The sequence below is a fragment of the Oryctolagus cuniculus genome, chromosome 1 (genome assembly GCF_964237555.1).
Source record: "Oryctolagus cuniculus chromosome 1, mOryCun1.1, whole genome shotgun sequence".
In the NCBI taxonomy this organism is placed as follows: Eukaryota; Metazoa; Chordata; class Mammalia; order Lagomorpha; family Leporidae; genus Oryctolagus; species Oryctolagus cuniculus.
In genome coordinates this window covers 114,662,737-114,682,070 of record NC_091432.1, presented here as the reverse complement: position 1 = coordinate 114,682,070, position 19,334 = coordinate 114,662,737, and the positions used below count along the sequence as shown (strand labels likewise).

The following is a 19,334-nucleotide window of genomic DNA, read 5'->3' as shown; positions in this document are numbered from 1 at the left end:
GTCCCGGCTACTTCTCTTCTAATTCAGCTCTGCTATGGACTGGGAAAGCAGTGGAAGATGGCCCAGGTGCTTGGGCCCCTGCACCCATGTGGGAGACCCAGAAGAAGCTCCTGGTTCCTGGCTTTGGATGAGCTCAGCTCTAGCAGTGGCGGCCATTTGGGGAGTGAACCAGTGGAAGGAAGACCTCTCTCTCTGTCTCTCCCTCTCACTGTCTGTAGCTCTACCACCCAAATAAATCATAATAAAATAGTTTAAGTAATTGAAAAATAAGTAATTGATGATTGTAAATTCCTCATATGATGAATCAGTTTAATAATTTAGTTATATTTTTTAATTCTACTTTTTTGAGAGGCATCAAAACAGAGAAAGGAGAGGACAGAGAGAGAGAGTGAGAGAGCTAGGATTCAGTCTTGTTGGTTCACTCCTCAAATGCTCATAACAGTCAAGACTGGGCTGGGCTGGAGTTGGGAGCCAGGAACTCAATCCAGGTCTCCCACATGGGTGGCAGAAACCCAGTTACTTGAGCCATCACCTGCTGCCTACCAGGATCTGCATTAGCAGGAAGCTGGAGTCAGGAGGTGGAGCCAGGAATTAAACCGGGGTACTCCAACGTGGGACACAAGTATCCTTATCAGTGTCTTAACTGCTAGACCAAATGCCTGTCCGCGGGTTATTCTTTAAGTCATGAGTTGTTTATCAGTGGAGAAGATCTTTGCTTTGCCTGTACTAAAAAAAATAGATTTTTGTCTGATTAATTTGCTCTTATAGTTTATGTCTCTAATAACATTGAAAGCATAGGTGATCTTTATCCTTAACTTTAAAGATCAGATATTAGGGGGGCTGGTGCTGTGGTGCAGTGGGCTAAGCCATGGCATATCAGAGTGCCATTTCAAGTCCTGGCTGCTGTGCTTCTGATCCAGCTGCCTGCTAATACGCCTGGGAAAACAGAGGAAGATGGCCCAAGTACTTGGGATCCTGCCACTCACATGGGAGACCTGGATGGAGTTCCTGGCTCCTGGATTCAGTCTTGGCCAGCTCTGGCAGTTGCAGCTATTTGGGGAGTGAAACAGTGGATGGAAGATCTCTTTCTCTGTCTCTGCCTCTGTAACTGCCTTACAAATAAAATAAATAACTCCTTGTTTAAAAAATCAGGCATAAGGTGTTCCTAAATCGAAAATAATTTTCTGGGAGATTTTATAAAATTCTATATTTAATACTTTTTAATCACATTTTATAGTTTTTAAAATAATTTGAATGAAATTTAATTAATTTTGCCCTGATGACCCATAGAGAAACTCCCAAATTGTTTCCAACTTATATTAATTTTGCAATTATTTGGATTAGCGATGAAGGTGCTGGTTAAACACCTGTGTCCCATACTGCCTGTCTCCAGTTTCCTAGTAATGCAGACCCTGGAAAGCAGTGTTGATGGCACAGGTAACTGGGTTCCTGACACCTGCATGGGAGACCCGGGTTGACTTACTGGCGCCCAGCTTCAGCCTGTCTCAGCCCCTTCCCTTGAGGGCATTTTGAGGAGTGAACTAGCAAATGGGAGCTCTCTGCCTATCTTCCCCACCCTACTTTTTCTTCCCAAATAAATAAAGCAAAATTGAAAATTATTATAATTTCCTATGTGTCATGAAGAAGGTAGGACAACCCAGCTATAAATTATCCTGGTTTCAATTTTTCACCTTGGGAGATTGGATGTAAGTGGAAAGAATGTTGATCTTAATGGAAAGAATTTGTTAAAGCAACCCAAGATGCTTCTGTTTTTGTTAGTGAAATGAAGAAGGCAACTTTATTTTTTGTGAAAGGTGTTTCACGATGACAAGCGCTCTGACGGGATTGGATGTGATTCCGCAGGTTCCGCCCTTCCCTGCTGGGTCTCCATTGCTTTTTGCGGAAGACAAGGAGCAGAAAGAGCCGGCAGGGACTGGAAAGGTAAATGTCACGGCGTGCAGCCTGTCATACTTTGAAATTAAACATGGATTTAACAGATTGCAAAGTGTCATAGTCTTACAATTCATACAATTCATTAAACTGCATTTAAATGTAAAGGAATAAGTCACTTACTTAAAAATTAATTGAACAAGGGCTATTATATTGAATTGAACCATTTAAATTTCATTTCTATTAAATAAATACACCAAATACAGGAGAAAAAAAAACCCACAAAGTAGATTAGAAACTGACCTTAGATGACCCTTCTAGTCTGCTAGAATTGTGTGTTAGTGGTGCCCTTTCTTTCTTTTTTTTTTTTTCCTGGGAGTCAGGAGAGAGACTGGTGCTGGGAAAATTCACCTGCAGCTTTGCTCCTGGGGTGAGAGAGGCATGAACTCAGTGCCCTTAGGAGAGACTTCCAGAGTAACAAGTGAAAATATAATATATGCAGCATTTGGGACATTTATTTATCCCACATTTAAATTTTTTAAAATATTTATTTATTTATCTATTTATTTGATAGGCAGAGTTACAGTGAGGCAGAGGCAGAGAGAGAGAGAAAGAGAGAGAGAGGTCTTCCACCCGCTGGTTCACTCCTCAAATGGCCATAACGGCCCCAGGTGAGCCAATCCAAACCTAGAAGCCAGGAGCTTCTACTGGGTCACCCACATGAGTGCAGAGGCCCGAGGACTTGGGCCATCTTCGACTGCTTTCCCAGGCCATAGCAGAGAGCTGGATCGGAAGTGGAGCAGCTGGGACTCGAACCAGCGCCCGTTTGGGATATGGACACTGCAGGCAGCGGCTTTACCCGCTACACCACAGCGCCTGCTCCCCCAAATTCAAAATTAACTAAGCACTGTTTTTATCTAGTAACTCTACTCAGAAATTGCAGGAGAGGCATTTCGGGAACCCATTAAAAAGCAGAAGAAAAGGTGTCTCCCAGGGGCAAGTGATTACATAATAGAGGGGAACGGAGACATGGCCATCGCTCCCTTGTTACATATCTGGGGCGAGATCTGCAGAGGATTTCTAAGGGACAAGGTGCTGGGCAGGAGGCTGATTGTTGGACACCAGAAAGGAGATGATGGGAGCTGTGGAAGGGCATTCTGGCCGAGCAGACAGCCCGTTATAAAAAGCACAGAGGGCACTGTAGTTCCAGTGTCTTCCTCCGAGAAGCCTTCCTGGTCTCACTCAGTGAGTTCAACTTGCCTTTCTCTGGGCTGTCCTTGCCTTTATTGGAGCCTAAATCCTACTGTCCCATGCACTCTGCAGTTGGGGCACCTGTGATGCAGGGGCCCCCCAGTTGGCAGGTGCAGGGTAAGTTACCGGACAGATCCTGATCCCATCTACTGTTCTTGTTGATCAGTGAACCTAGATGCTTTTTGCAAAAGATCCAGAACAAATATAACAACAGTTTTTCAAGCAAAGCAACACTTTGTTATGCATGTTTATATATAAGTATGAATACTTTTGAACAATTTTTCAAGCAAAGCAACACTTTGTTATGTGTGTTTATATATAAGTATGTGTAACATGTATATGTAATGCTGATTATATATGTGTATTACTTAGGCACTGAAAATATTTATGTAACATCAGAGCTGAGGTATCTACCTCCCACGAGAGAAGTAACAGCATGAAAGCTAACCCAATGGAAAAATAAGTAAAATTCCTTGCATTCCCCAGATTTATCCCCAAGCCAACCCATACTGCTTAACCATTTGAGGGAAAGCTCTTTGTTGCACATCTCAGCAGTCTCCTGCGTTCAGATGTTATCTTTTGCAGATCGGTTGTCTCGTATCTGGTGCATTGTGCTTTTTTCCCCCGTGCTTACAATGTGCAGCTGCCTGAAGTCCGTCAGCTCGCTGTGCCGCGTGACTCCATGAGCGGGATGGTGCTCTCTGCTCTCTGGCTGTTCGTGCCAGGGGGTCTTTCTTGCTGCCCTCTTCCCGTATGGTGTAATTTGGAGTTGACCCTATGCGGAGATAGCAACATTGAGAAAGGGGCTGCTTCTGGGAGCTTTAAGATGCAGGTGTTCATTTTCTGGAGTTTTACTGAACAAAATAGAGGATTTTTCAGTTGGGATTGTTTTGGTTTTGCTCGGTTGCTGGGCGGGCGGGCGGGGGAGGCTCTTTGAGGAACTGTACTTTGATCATCACTTGTCAGAGCCTCAAGCCCAGGCGCTTTCATCTTGCCCCTGAAGTTCATCTTGCGTGTTGTTTTCTCTCTTTCATTTTCTAGTCCTAAACGCTCAGGTCACCCAAGGATTCGCCCCTGACTGTAGAGCACGTACCTTGGCTTTTCTTTACTTGAGAAACGTTGCTATCGGGCTCTACGTCCAACCAGGAAGTCTGTCTTTTCCAGGATGGTGAGCAGAGCGTGGGCTCCTTGGCCTTGGCCACAGTGGCTCTGTTGGGGGCCGGGTGGATACCAGGCTTGCTTTCAGGGCCCTCTGAGGGCTGGCTCCTGCTCTCCTGCGCCACCTGCTGTAACCAGCGCCCAACACAGGCTGCCGGGACTCCAGCCCTAGGCTCCCAGCAGGAGTCATAGCCAAAACCTCAGACCAAGCAGATGTTATTCAGGCTGCCAGAGTTCTGTTCGGGCCTTATCTGTGCTGCCGCCGCTGGCTCCCGAGCTGAGAATCCCAAATGTCCCCAGATGACCAGCCTCAAGTCACGGAGGCCCTGAGCCTCCTGCTGGCTTGGGGGCTGCCGACCGCTGGCTTCTGCCAGCTTTTTGAATGTGTGGTCAGTGGAGGCCTTCCTCTCCTTAGCAGTGAAAATGCAAATAGGTTTCTTTCTAAATGTCAGCAGACACACGGCACTTCTCCAATGAACTCCCCAACGCGTCCTCTTATTGGGCCACCCGGTTTTTCCCTTAGTGCTCCAGAATTGGAAACTTTGTTTTTTTATAATTTTAGCACACATTCTCACAGCATTGGGTGGTTCTAACCAAAGGACCACAAAGAAAATGGCTGCTGCTTTTTAAAATTCACAAAAGGAGGCGCCCCTCTTACCCCCTGTTCCAGTTGAAGATTTCTTGTTTGCAAGGGCATCTACGCCTGTCTGTCTCCCTCACACACAACTCAGTGCACAGCAGGTGTTTCACCAAAGCTTGCTAACGTGAGCAGACTCTGTCTGGCCATCGTGTTTCTTGAAAGTCCTTTTGTATCTCTCTACTAAAAGGAAAAGTGGTTGGGGCTGAGATTCTGAGAGTTCCTGTCTAAATCCAGCTTCCCAAATAACACTGACTTGGTGGGAGGAAATGGTGAGTGATATTCACGATTTCTAGGATTCCCCCGAGAAGAATGAGGGTGGTGAGCACTTAGTGTCTCCTGAGGTTACAATCCACGGAAACGTATGAGTCAGGAGAGACTTGAGTCAGATGTGAGACGGAACTTCCTGAGAGCAAAGGTTACGGGGTTCTCTTGTAAAATGCAAGTGAGCGTTTACGCCAACAACTACTCTAGGGAGACGGATGACACATCCATTGAGTTTATTAAGTTCCTGTAGAATGCCATCATGGTGGTAGATTCTGGAGTTAAAGAATGAATGAAACACAGTGCCTGACCATGGAGAAGGCAGAGACAACGGGACAATTTCAGTATGTTTCCTACTTGCTCAGATAGAGGTATGTCCAGGGGGCTATGGGAGCATGATGAAGGGCCGCTAATTCAAGGAAGGCTGCCTGGAGGTGACGGTTATACTGGGACTTACCATTGGGTGACAGACACCCAGAGGAACACGTGCAGTCAGCGCATTCCAGGAAAGATGGGCATCTATATGAGTTGAAACACACACACACACACACACACATCCTCGAGTAGAGGAAATTCTTTCAGGCCTTCCGTGTTGGTTGCATCATCTGGACAATGCTACTGTCTCACAGGAAATGTCTCACAATGTTGGTGGCAAAGAGGCACTGAGTTTTCTCTTGTGCGTTGGGCATATCCCCTTGTTGCGAGAATCCGGAGGGAGAGAGTAAAGGAGGGAATCCTACTTCACTTGGCACACGGTTCAGTCTTTTAATCATCTTCTCCACTCCAGCAGTCAGGGCACTGCAGACCAGACACATCCTTCACCCTCCAGATCTGACCTATTTGGGGGCTGCCCAGGGCCAGGCTACTCAGAGTCCTAGACAAGGAGTTCACCATGCAGTCCAGGAGGCCACATGGAGAAAGGCTGGGGCCAGGGCTTGTATGCTGACTTGAAGAAAGTAAACCAACTCCTGCCTTCAAATTCTCTAACAGCTACTCTTTGAATTCTGATGGATTATTTTATCCAGTCCATTGTACAGATGGGAAGACTGAGATGGAAGGGCGTGGGGCCACCCTCTAGGTCCTGGGGAAACAATGGGTGGTGACTGTGCTCCTCACTCCAGTGCGGCAGCTGCTACCTTCTCAGACTGGGAACCTCTGCAGGGCGTTTTTCCCAGAAAGAGGAGCTTGGAAATGGCAAGCCAGTTAGCAATGGCCTGTATCCACTGGAAACCCTGCCTACCGGGCTGGCATTAGGAGGCGTGGGGGTTCCCAGACTCCTCTGGGAGGTCATTCAATCCCAGCCATGGCAGCTGGTGTCCTTGGTGCCCTGGACCACCATCAGAGAAAGGAATCAGAGAGAAAACAAAGGGTGCAGCCCAGGCTGCAGACCTGCGCCCTCCACGCCCACTTGCCTGGGGCAGGGCCCAGTGGGGTCGGTGCCAGGCGCTGTGCTGCTTCACCACCCCCTTCCCGGGCCCCTCAGCTCATCTGCTGGCTTTCAGATCTCCAGTCGCAGTGAATGGGTCTTTGTGTGAGCCCCAGGAGCTGGCTGGGAAGAGCCCTGATGAAAACGTTGGGCAGAGATGCCTTCTCTGGGCCCGGGCTCTGCTCGGCATGGTGCCCATGTCGTGGGGGGCGGGCCTTCATCGTGGCACTGCTGTGCGCTCTTTCTGGGATGACTGGGAGAGGTGTTCTGCACCCCTGCCCAGTGAGGTCACAGGCAGGGTCTCAGGGGTTGGCTGTTCCTTGGTCAATTCCCCAGGACTCTTTCCTATTGTGTGTCTTGGCTGCTGTGCGCCATCTGCCCCCCATGACTGCACTACTACTCAAACCAAGAAGCAGTGGGAAATGGTCACTCCCGGCATGCCAGGCATTGTGCTGAGGGGTTTAGCCCATGTCATTAAACCTTCTCAGTAATCCTGTGAGATACCTAACCTGAGCATTCCCATTTTACAGGTAAGCACGCCAAGGCTCAGATATGCTAAGCAAGCAGGTCATTTAGAATGGTGAGTGTGCAGCCATTGGAGGGGTCTCCATTCTTCCCGCCTTCTGACAGCCTTGGAGACGTCTCTTGCCAGACCTTGAGGTCCTGAGATCTCAGGGTCTGTGCTCGGCGACCTGAGGAATCCCCCGTGCTGCAGGGCACTGGTGGGGATGGATCCTGAAAACCTCGTGTCCTTTGAAAGTCGTGTTTTGTTTACTTTTTCACCCCTCTGAGCTTTTATTTTTTTAAAAATCAAAGTTAATGTTTCATTTTATGGGAGAGAAGAAACTCTAGTTGTATAAGAAACAAGTTAGGTGATGATGGTAGGCTGGCAGTTTGGCTAAGGACCTCATCCCCATCCCCAGGAAACAAACACCCACCTCGGATGTGGTGGTCCCTGCTCTGCTGTTGACTGCTCCGCTTTGCTCACTGTCCTCTGGGAGTGCCGGGTAAGGGCTAATTCAGGGGTGTGAGTCCAAAGCTCTCTGGGGTTGGGTTGGAGAGTGATGGAGCTCTTGAACTTTTGCCATGACAGCATAGACAGCAGCAATGATCAACATCATCTTCTTGTAGCTGTGTGGCAGGACCGTCCCCCAATAGCTATAATCCAGAACTCGCCTAGGAAGACAAGCTCAGTGGCTCTTCGGGGGAACAAAAATTTTAACCATGACTTTTAGAGAAGCTCTGTTAGCTGAGCCAAATGAACAGCTGGGAAGGGCTGTGAGTATTTCTCTGCTTGCAAAGAGGTTATAAACAACCTATGGTAAACAATCAAACAAACAAATACAGTAGAAGCAATACAGGTTAGGTCTTCAGAACATCCAAGCAGTGCAGCAAGGGGAGAATGAGGCAAAATGGAACCTTGACCTCCCGAGCTATTTCTTCTTCTCTTCTTTCTTTTCTTCTCCTTTTTCTCCTCAAGAAAAGCCAGCTCTCCTCTCTCCAGACTATCATCCCTACAGCCTGTTCTCTGCTGGCAGTATGGAAGTGATCACTGACTGCTGTGGCCCTGGAAGGGAGACCACTTTACATCCAACTTTAACACACCGAAAAGAGACTGTCTGGAGTTGGAATCCTCACAGTTGTGGGTAGCATGGTCTGTTCTACCACTTGGTGCAAAGAGGTGCTGTCCACCTCTGGCCACTGTTGTACTCCACTCCAGACTCGGTGATGTTTGAGGAGGGGCAGAGGAATTGAGTGACTTTTCTATGCAAATTAGCCTACTTGATTTCTGTAATCTGTAGAGTTCTCTCTGAGGGCCAAGGATCTTTCCTGGGACATGGTTCTCCATTAAACTGCTGCTATCATCATGAATTATGGTCTAATTTTGGTGATACATAGTAAACTCTTATGTTGAGTAACTGAATAGCAGGAGAAATACCCCTCACAATCAAGGTAACAAGTCTGTAACTCACTAAGGTCCTAGGATGTAGCATGTTGAGCAGCCAAGAATCTGAATATCCATCAGTTTATCTTTGAATTTCAGCCCTTCTCAGCTCAAAATGCCGTCATTCTCTGGTGTTTTTCTTGGGAGCCACTTGTTTCTTTTTTTACTTTGCTAGTCTTGTTTCTGAGCATGGAACTCACTATTAAAACAAATAATAAGGATAGTGGAATTCAAGAGCATAAGAGATAATTGAGGACAGACATCGGCAAGGACTTTTTCATTAGGACAAGAGGAACACATGGAGAGAAGCTTTCTTGTATAAGACAAGTGAAAATGATCCCCTATGCTCGGGCAATGTGAAGCTTAAGGAATTCTCTGGATCTTAGTCTTTTATTCACAGGGTAACATGTGAGTCATTGGACCATTTAATCTTTGTGAATAAAGCTCCATTTAGTTGTTGGACTTTGGTCGGTAGTCAATGCAGAATCACTTGTTTGGAATGTGATCAGTAGGCAACCAAGTGTCTCGGGGTTTTTGAAGAGCAGGATGACATGATCACAGGCATGCATTAGGAAGAATAGACTGGAAGTCACATGTCCAGTGAGTTATTAGTGCAGTGCTACTGGTATTAGGAAACCAAAGTGGGAAGACATAGCAATAGACCAGTGAAGAAAAATGAGAACTTCACCATGGATAACTGCAGCAGGAATAAAAGAAAGGGCAAATTCAAGACACAATGGAGAAAGAACAGAGCCTGGCAACTCAGCAGCTATGGAAGGGAGGCACGGATGCAGGAGGAATTTACTATGACACAGTCACTCTCAGACTGGATGGTTTGCAGTGCCCTGGGAGCAACTGAACTTTCTGCACTTTTCTTGCCAATAGACAAGCAGGAAGCCACAGTAGCCTGTGAGCTCTGCAAACTTACCCCTGTAAGCTATCAGTGTGGGTAGGGTATGACTTAGACATAAGGTAGGACAAGATCAGAGTTAGGGTGAGGGGGTAGAAATAGGGTGTATTTCCTTAGGGGATGATGCCATTTTAGGATCCCCATTTCCATTCTTAGGCCTCAACTCTTAATGGGAATGGTATCTAATATGGAAATTGCTTTCAGTTAGTTAAATTCTCTGCACACAAAAATGAGGAGAATGCTGTCAAGAATCAGGAGGGCAAAATTTAACATCACTTTGGCAACAACTTGCACCACCAGCAGTAGCAGGTGACCTTCGGTGTTTTAAATTAGCCCCTACCTTCCCATTTGTCATCATTCCTCTATTCATAAACTCAAGACTACGGCACTGGATTTCCTGAGCTTTAACAGCGAGGTGGAAGGCTTTCAGTTGAGGCCGGTGTTCATGGCTGGCATGCCGTGCCAAGACAGCGAGCATTTGGAAGTGAGTGAAGATGGCATTTTATCAGCTCTCAAGATGAAATCTTCTGATGTGGAACCATCAGACCTAGCCCAGTGGAGTCTCCTGGTGGCCCCTCCAATGAGCCGGCAGCACATTCTCTTATGCTGACATCAGAACAGAAAAAAGTGTAATCTTGATAAAGAAAGCCCAGCCAACCAATGCTCTTTCTTTTGAGATCTACCTAAGTCCAGGGGCTTTCTTCTTTTTACAATCCAGTTTGGTTTCTGGCCAAGGATCTATGGCATCCTCTGCTCATGAACAATTCTAGAGGATTTGATCATATTCCTAATTAAAGTCAAGAACTTGTGCTCTTGTTTTTTTTTTAATTTATTTATTTTATTTGAAAGTTAGAGTTACACAGAGAGAGGAGAGGCAGAGAGAGAAAGGTTTTCCATACGCTGGTTCACTCCCCAGTTGGCCCCAACGGCTGGAGCTGCACTGATCCAAAGCCAGGAGCCAGGAGCCAGGAGCTTCTTCCAGGTCTCCTATGTGGGTGCAGGGTCCCAAGGACTTGGGCCATCTTCCAATGGCTTTCCCAGACCACAGCAGAAAGCTGGATCGGAAGTGGAGCAGCCAGGACTTGAACCAGCGCCCATATGGGATGCTGGCACCACAGGTGGCAGCTTTATCCACTACACCACAGAGCTGGCCCCAAGAACTTGGGCTCTTCTTACATTCCGTTTGTTTTCCCACATTGAACATTGCCCTTAGCCTCAGATGCTGCTTCTCTTCCTGGTATGGAAATGTGGATATCCACTATTCATAACGCATACAGAAAAACTAAACATCCTTGTAGTCGAGCCAGGCAAATTTCAGCTTGTAAATTTTCCTCAAAAGCATGGATATGTGGTTCCTTCCTGTTGCCAAGTCCCCAGTAGGGGCTGGAAGCTTTTGAATCAAGAAATGTGGGGGGCTGCTGGCAGAACCTCCTCTGAGGAGAATTTTTTCCACTTCCCACAGTGGCAGGCATTTTGATAAGGGTGTTGAGCTCAGTCTAGGTTCCTAGAATTTACTAACCCATCTGCAAACAAAATCTGCCCAGATTTCTTTGTCTTCTAAGTTAAAAATGGCGGTTTTTACCTTATGACCTTTTCATTTCTGTTGGATTAAGAAAGCTCAGTTCGGAAGGACTGCTCCCAGTGTCTCTGGACACATGGAAGTCAATCCCCGGTGGGGACGAGCTTGGGTTTCCTTTTCTGGGGACTGTTTTCCCAGAATGAAGAAAGAATGAACTCAGACTCAGAATGTGGACCTCCATGTTGTTGCCTGAGCCATGAATTGATGCCAGTGTCAAGGGCACACCCTCATGATCATGTTGATGGAAGGACACTGTTGGGCTGCTCTTGCAGTTACCTCTCAGGAAGTGCTCAGTGCTCAGTGACGTGCACCTGGATTGCATGGTTCGTGAGGCTATCGATATCTATCTATCTATCTATCTATCTATCTATCTATCTACTTGGCAAAGGAAGAGAGAGAGACAGAGAGAGAGACAGAGAGAGAGGTGGGGGGAGAGAAGGAGAAAGCATCCCTTCCATTGGTTCACTCCCCAAATGCCCAGGCTGAAGCCAAAGGTGGGATCCAAGAATTCAATCCAAGTCTCCCATGTGGGTGGCAGGAGTACAATTACTTGAGCCATTACTGCTTCTTCCTAGGATCTGTAGTAAAAGGAAGCTGAAAACGGAGGCAGAGCCAGGAAATGAACTCAGGACCCTGATGTGGGATGTGGGCATCTTCTTCTTTTTTTCTCTCTCTCTCTTTCTCTGTTTTTTTTTTTTTTTTTTTTTTTTTTTTTTTTAAGATATATTCATTTATTTGAAAGGCAGAGTTACAGAGAGAAAGAGACAGACAGACAGAGAGGTCTTCCATCCACTGGTTCACTCCCACATGGCCACAATGGCTGGGTCTGGGCCAGGCCAAAGCCAGGAGACTGGAGCTTTTTCCAGGTCTCCCACATGAGTGCAGGAGCCCCAACACTTGCATCATCTTCTGCTGCTTTTTCAGTCACATAGCAGGGTGGTGGATCAGAAGTGGGGCAGCCAGCACTCAAATCAGTCTCATATAAGACACGGGCACTACAGGGGGCCCCCATGGATAATTTTTAGCTTCAAGCTAACTATGGCATTGCTTGACAGGCTGTCATTGCGATATCCCTCAATGTATTCCCTTAGGCTAAGGATGGCTCCAGAATAGTTCACATTCTAATGTTAGCATAATACAAAACCAACTGAGGGGTCGATGGCGTGGCACAGGGGTTAAGCACTCGCCTGTGACATTGGCATCCTGTATGAGCACTAGTTTAGTCCCGGCTGCTCTGCTTCTGATCCAGCTCACTGGTAAAGTGCCTGGGAAAGCAGTGGTGAATGGTCCAAGTCCTGGAGTCTCTGCCACCCACGTGGGAGCTTGAAGAAGCTCTTGGCTCCTGGCTTTGGCTCCAGCCAAACCCCTGCCATGGAGACCATTTGGGGAGTGAGCCAGAGGACGGAAACGCCCTCTTTCTCCATGTCTCCCTCTCCTTCTCTCTCTGTAACTCTGCCTTTCAAATAAATAAATAAACCTTAAAAAAAACCCTGAAAAGTCATGGTGTAATAATTTCCAAGTCAGAAACAACTTTGGAGTAATCCCTTCTGAAGCTGGCTTATTCCTGTCCAACACCCATCCCTTATTAAAGAGAAAATTCACAAGTCAGCTGCATACCGACTCCATCTTCTTCCCAAAGCCAGAACTTACAAGAATGTTATTGCAGTGCTGAACCCTGAACCTAGTGAAAGTTCAGGCCTGCGACAGGATATAGAAATTCTGCTAGCTTGAGACCCCAACGGACTTGCCCTAAGAGCCTTTCCAGCCCTTTCTCAAGACAGTTTTGCATGGCGCTGACTCGGCGTTATCTCATCCCGGCTTCTACGCAGGATGAAATGCAATTGAGCAATATGAAGTCAGGGTGAAGGCTGGCTGTGCCTCATCTCTAGGTTGGGAAAAGTGTGCTATGCCTACTCCACGTTGGTGTCGATGGGGAAACATGCCCTAGGTGTAGGCAGCTCATACACCACACTGGCCCCTGCTTTCTTCCCGGCGGGAATGTAAGCAGATCTCTGAAGAAACCACGGGGCTCAGCAGTTTCAGGGCTTGTTGTAATTGGCCTGGCCTGAAAGAATCCAGCAAGCTGTACCTGTGCCAAGGAACGCGCAAGTGCTTCCCCGAAGAAGAGGCTTGGGGTGGATGGAAGCAGCTGTGCTCATCTGTGAACCCGAGGCGGAAAGCAAGGCGGGTACAGGAGTTGGGAGGTTGGAGAAGCGTCTAGAGGCTGTTTCCTCACTTAGCCACAAAGGGAGGCCATGTCTACGGAGCTGGTCAGGCCAGGCAGGGTGCTCGGGATCTAGAAGAGGGGAGGTCCTAGTAGGTGGCTTCCTCCTTCCATAAAGCCCCCTAGCTCCCGGGAGGGGTAAGCTGGGTCTTCCTGCCCTGCTGGGCTTCCCAGCAGCTGCTCAGGGCCTCCACCCCCTTCATCCAGGCCCTGGGGCCTGAGGATCTCTCTGATATCCTCAAGCCAGAAGGCACTGCCTGAGGACTGACTGCTTCTGCCTCTCCCCCAGTGACCTGCCTGCGTCTCCCTTCTGTCCGTTCAACAGGTAAAAGTAGGAACGCCCTTGTAGCTATTGTTTTCTCCAAGGCACCCTATAAGCCTGTTCAGGTTTTACACCTGCCTGTTCTCCCCCTGGGATTCCGTGACCTCCTGGAGAGCAGGCCCAGTTGTCCCAGTCTGGTCCTGTTCCTAATGCTTGCCGTGGGGTTTGGCCCATCAGAGTTACCAAGCGAAGACTTGGTAACTGACTGGTGATCCTTCAGAATACTCAGGGACACTTTATAGCATGGCATTTGATGAAAGTGTTGATGCTCTTTCTGTCATACTCCTGAGCACAAGAGGTCAACACTGAACATGGTCAGATTTTTCTGATGAATTAACAACCTTGCGGGGCTGGTGTTGTGGTGCACCAGATGGAGCCACCGCCTGTAGCGCCGGCATTCAGAGCCATCTCAGAGGGTTGGCTACTCTGCTTCCCATCCACAGTGAGACTCTTGGGAAAGTAGCCGATGATGGTGCAACTACTTGGACCCCTGCTGCAACATGGGAGACTGGGCTCCTCGCTTTGGCTTGGCCCGGACCTGATTGTTGCAGCCATCTGGGGAGTGAACCAACACATGGAAGGTACCAGATCTCTCTTTCTCGCTCTGTCACTCTCTCTCTCTCTGTCTCTGTCTCTCTCTCTCTTTATCACTCTGCATTTTTGGAAAAAAAAAAAAACACAAACAAACATTCTTTTGTAGCCAGGAAGGTGCCTTTGGGTGCTATGCCCTGAAAAGTGAGCTAAGTCCGAGAAATGGAGAAACAAATTCTACGGGGAGCTGGCGTCGTTTCTGTCTCCTCCTACTGGGAAGGGCTTCCAGGGCCTCACCTGCTCCTGTCCACTCAGCGTTCCCCTGTCCTCGTGCCTTGTCGCGGCTGGAGACGCTGAGGTGGGCTTGAAGACAGCCCGCCGCCTCGTGTCTCTCTGCGGTCTGTGCGCTCACATCTCCCCTTCTGCTCTCATCTTCGTCCCTTTGCCTTCATCCCTGAGCTTCACCTTGGGCCTTCTCCACCTTCGCCCTCGCTTCCTCTGCTCAATCTGAGGTCAACCTTGTGGCCCTCTTCTCTCGTTTGCTGCCCTCGCCAGCTGTGCATTCCTGACAGCCCTCTCCTGGCATACAGGAGGCAGGTGCCTCCATGTGCGTGCCGCAGGCCACTCTGCCCGCAGTCCCATGGCGTTTCTTTCTTTTTTAGTAGCAACCTTCACTCCCCTTGTGCTTCTACCCGCTCAGCCTACGTGGGAGGTTCGCACTTAGGTGCAAAGATGGCAGAAGGGAAAATAGTTCCACCGATGTTTTTTACGGGAATGTGTGTTGTGAGTGTGGCCCCTCAAAATGGCAGTGGTATTTTTAAAATGTGCTGTAATTGTAACTTTTCAAAGTCCCATTGAATCTTGTCATCCACCTTTCTCATCTGAGACAACGCTGAAGGTATCACTTTCTTGGCCTCTGTTTCCTTGTCTTGTGGATGCACTTTGCCTGTGTAGGTTTTGCTTCTCCTAAACCCCATTAAATCATCTACAAACAAATGGACTCCGAGTCAAGGTCAGAGATCAGGCGACCACCCAATCCTGAAAGACATGGGAGGAATTCAGACAGGTGTGGGACTGGAGGAGCGTTTGACAAGATGATTTCTAAACAACCAGGGCTACTTAGAGGTAGATAGGAGAAAGAATGTCTGGTGTTCAGTTGCACAGAAAGGTGACCATAGACAATACTGCACTATTTTTTTAAAGATTTATTTATTTATTTGAAAGTCAGAGTTACACAGAGAGAGAAAAGAGAGAGAGAGAGAGAGAGAGAGAGAGAGAGAGGTCTTCCATCTGCTGGTTCACTCCCCAATTGGCTGCAACGGTCAGAGCTGCGGCGATCCGAAGCGAGGAGCCAGGAGCTTCTTCCGGGTCTCCCAAGGACTTGGGCCATCTTCCACTGCTTTCCTAAGCCATATCAGAGAGCTGGATTGAAAGTGGAGCAGCTGGGACTCAAACCGGTGCCCACATTGGATGCCAGCACTGCAGGCGGCAGCTTTACCCAATATGCCACACCACCGGCACCAATATTGCACTATTAAAAACAATTTTAAATGTTTTTACCATAAAAATAATCAATAGTTGAGGAGATGGATGTGTTTACCCTGAGTTGAGCATTGCACAATGTATACATCTATCAAAACATCACAGGGTACCTTATAAATATCTATAATTTTTATGTAGTGATTATAAGCTTAAAAATTAGTGGTGGGCATTAGGCGTAGAAGTTAACACGCTTCTTGGGAAGCCCATCTCCCATTTGGGAGTGTCTAGATTTGAGTCCTGGCTTCATCTGAATTCCAGCTACCTTCTGATGCACACGCTGGGGGGCAGTGGGTGAGGGATCATCAAGTAGTCAGGTTGCTGCTACCTACCTGGGATACCTGGATTGGGGTCTTGGCTCCTGACTTCCACCAGGCCAACTCCAGCTGCTACAGCCATATCTGGAGTAACCCAGCAAATGGGCACTCTCTCTCTCTCTAGCTTTCTGATTTCAAATAAATAAAATGAATACATAATTTTTAATTAAAAAAAAAAATCTGGGATGCTCCTTAAACAGATCGCGTGGGGCTGTAAGAATTTTGCCATTTTCTTTGTGTTTTCCCCCATACTGAAGGGCAGTTGCCCCACCTACAGGTGCCTGAATCTTGGAATTACCCAAAATAGTAAAGCAGAAGTTGTATTTCAGGGAAAGAGAGGAGAAGTCAGCCCCATGCTTTGGCTCTAGACGCTTGGCCAGTGTGTTAGACCACAGGGCCGTCCACAGGAGGCAAAACGTTCCAGGTGAGGATTCCACACGTTTCTTGTGTCCACTTTCTCCTTTTGCTCCCGACGGGCTCTCCTCTTGGTCACAGACCCAGAGCTTCTGAGAGCTACCAGGGCCCCCAAAGGTGGTTTCAGTCCAGCCCGGGACAGAGACAGCATTCTCCAGACAGGAAGTGACCTTTCCAGCACTGGCCTGAGCTAGCCACATATTTTTCTTACAGTGAATCTAAATGCTTTCTCTTTGGGGTTTCTCCCCGTGGGTTCAGCGCTGTTCCCTGAAGCCAGGCAGACAGAGGGAACCCTGTCTCGCTCCTGCAGAGAGCTCTTTGGCTATTTGAAGACAGCGTTCCCAGAGTTGCACCCTCCTCTGCCTCAGTATTGACAGTTTTCCAAATTCCTCGCAATATGGCTTCAAGGCTCTTCCATACTTTGGCTACTGCATCCCAGCATCCTCTGGCTTGCCTGTCATCAACACAGGCAAAATGAGACGAGCAGGAGCTCCTCTGGGCAGTCCAAACAGGAACAAGGCTCTCCTTCCTTCCCCACTTACCGTCCTGTTTCTCACCCATGGCCAGAGCCCTCCATGTGCTCCCTGGGAAGTATTTCAGGATTGGGAGTCCATCTCTAGCCCTGGGCCTATCATAGAAGGCCCACAGTGTTAGCTCCACCCACACAAGGAGGAATCTTTGGGTTTGCAGTTTTCCTTGACTTTTCTGCATCCTTGACTCTATTGTTTTGTATTTGTCTTGAGTTGTTAACAAAATATAAGTATCTGTAGTGGAGTCTACCTCTTGCATATTCATCCCAAAGTCCATAAGTCTGGAAAATATTTACTCAGCCCATTCTCAGTAAGCCTACAAGGGGTTTTTAAAAGTTCCTGGGAAACTGGAAAGAAAAAAAAATCAGTTGACTTTGGTGCGAAAAATGTGAATCCATGCAATTTTTTTATAATGCGAAATCTCCATGAATTTTTTGAAGATCCCTTCATATTGATTGGCTAATCATCCTCATCATCGTTAGCATCAGCTTAACATCATCACTGTCCGGGTGCACAGCTGCTTCTATGGATAAAAAGCCCACGAAGAAGCTGTGGTTCTTAATAAGTGGAGATTTATTATTTACTCCAAGTTGAATCTTGCGTATGGTTGGGTCCAAAGCTGCCACCAACATCAGGGACGTAAAGGAAATTAATCAATACCCGTGGGAACTGGTTTGAGAACTGGCTTGCTGAACACAATAGGAAGTATCATCGATGGGCCCACGACCCCTGGCCAGAACCCTTTTCTCAGGGCTGCCAGCAGAGGCCAGTGAGGAAGTTGTATGGGGTCATCTGAGCTCTGAACACAAACAGATGTAGCTTTGATCCCTATCTATGACCTCAGTTTCTTCATCCATAAAATGGAGCTAACCTAATTTCACAGTCAAGATCTCAGCAGCGACCCGATGGCAAAATGACATCATGTGTCACAAAGCAGGCGGTAGCCTCCGGTCAGTGCCAGGGCACTGTGGTCATTCAGAGAAGTTTCCTTATTCAGGTCCCACTCACCAGGCTGGTCAATAAAGAGCTTCCCGCCGGCACCGCGGCTCACTAGGCTAATCCTCCGCCTTGCGGCGCCGGCACACCGGGTGCTAGTCCCGGTCGGGGCGCCGGATTCTGTCCCGGTTGCCCCTCTTCCAGGCCAGCTCTCTGCTGTGGCCAGGGAGTGCAGTGGAGGATGGCCCAGATGCTTGGGCCCTGCACCCCGTGGGAGACCAGGAGAGGCACCTGGCTCCTGCCATCGGATCAGCGCGGTGTGCCGGCCGCCCCGCGCTAGTCGCTGCGGCCATTGGAGGGTGAACCAATGGTAAAGGAAGACCTTTCTCTCTGTCTCTCTCTCTCACTGTCCACTCTGCCTGTCAAAAATAAAATAAAATAAAATAAAATAAAGAGCTTCCCCTGGGCCTGTTGGTTGCTTCCTTGGTATTGCACACGATGAGGAGTTGTCTCCCAAAGGCTCAGTCTGGGTCACGGCCAGTGCACTGCCCAGTGCTCCTTCATGGTGCAACTCATTGTCTTGCACTAAGGGTGGCCCGTGAGCCTCACTTTCTCCTTTCCACCAGGACAGGAGGAGGTCAGGAAACCCACACTCCCATCTCAGCTCCACTGATGGCTTTTCTGGAAATCATTTGGCTGCATGAGCCTCTGATGCTGTTTGGAGAAAGAGAGCAATATATTTGATGTCCTACTTGCCTGCCAGGGTGGGAGAGGATGAATGAGACTGTATCTCTCTGGAGAAAGATAGTTTGTGGACACCAGCTTGTTCACAGCAAGGTGGGGAGTGGTGAGCTGCCAGGATGCCCGCGCGGCACCGGAAGCTGGAGTGGCCACCCTGGCCAGAGCATCCAGGAGACAGGACGGGCATCATGCTTTAGTCAGACGGCGGAGCCACGCCTGTCTCCCCAGAACCGCCCTGGGTGAATGTCCGGCTTTATGGTGCCTCCGTGCCAGTCGGGGAATCGGACACGAAGCAGAGGCCAAGGGTTACCAATCACCAGCGCCCAGACAAAGCCCGGGCTGTGCGAGCTGATTACTCATACCTCACTCACCTGCGCGCCGCAGTCCCCGGGCACTGAGAACCGTCTCCCCAAAGCAGTGCCCTGATTGACCGCGGAGACCCTCCACTCTGTAACTCAGAGCGAGCCCACGCTGGTGGCTGGAGACTCACCCGCCAGCGTGCTCGCCTCCTCCGGGCCAGGCACCGTCCCAAGCGGGCTCGGCCTTGCCATGCCTCGCAACTCCCACAAGGGGGAGCCCCCGGAGGGCAGCTGGGGCTGCGGAATTTTGGAAGCGCTGAAGTTTTCTCCTCCTGTCCTGTAGCTGGTTTTCCCTCACCCCACTGTGAGATTTCTTTGTTGCAATGTCGGGGTCTGAGATAACACTTCTGGAGGCTGCAGG

The 19,334-nt window shown here is 48.5% G+C and overlaps 1 protein-coding gene across 11 annotated transcripts in view; it reads left to right on the top strand.

The window, feature by feature from the left end:
- The window catches only part of LOC138843476 (uncharacterized), a 287,086-nt gene that overhangs the window by 146,902 nt on the left and 120,850 nt on the right, over positions 1–19,334 (top strand). For 6 of the 11 annotated variants that reach the window (XR_011378215.1, XR_011378220.1, XM_070047383.1 and 3 more), the window contains one exon: positions 1,864–1,941. The exons of 4 other annotated variants lie outside the window; for them this stretch is intronic. Coding sequence is in view for 4 of the 7 variants with exons in the window: in XM_070047383.1 (XP_069903484.1) it covers positions 1,864–1,941 (78 nt within the window). In the remaining 3 variants the exon portion in view is untranslated. Of the gene's footprint in view, positions 1–1,863; positions 1,942–11,752; positions 19,278–19,334 lie in introns of those variants that run through there. One more of the 11 variants, XR_011378221.1, reaches the window with a different exon arrangement.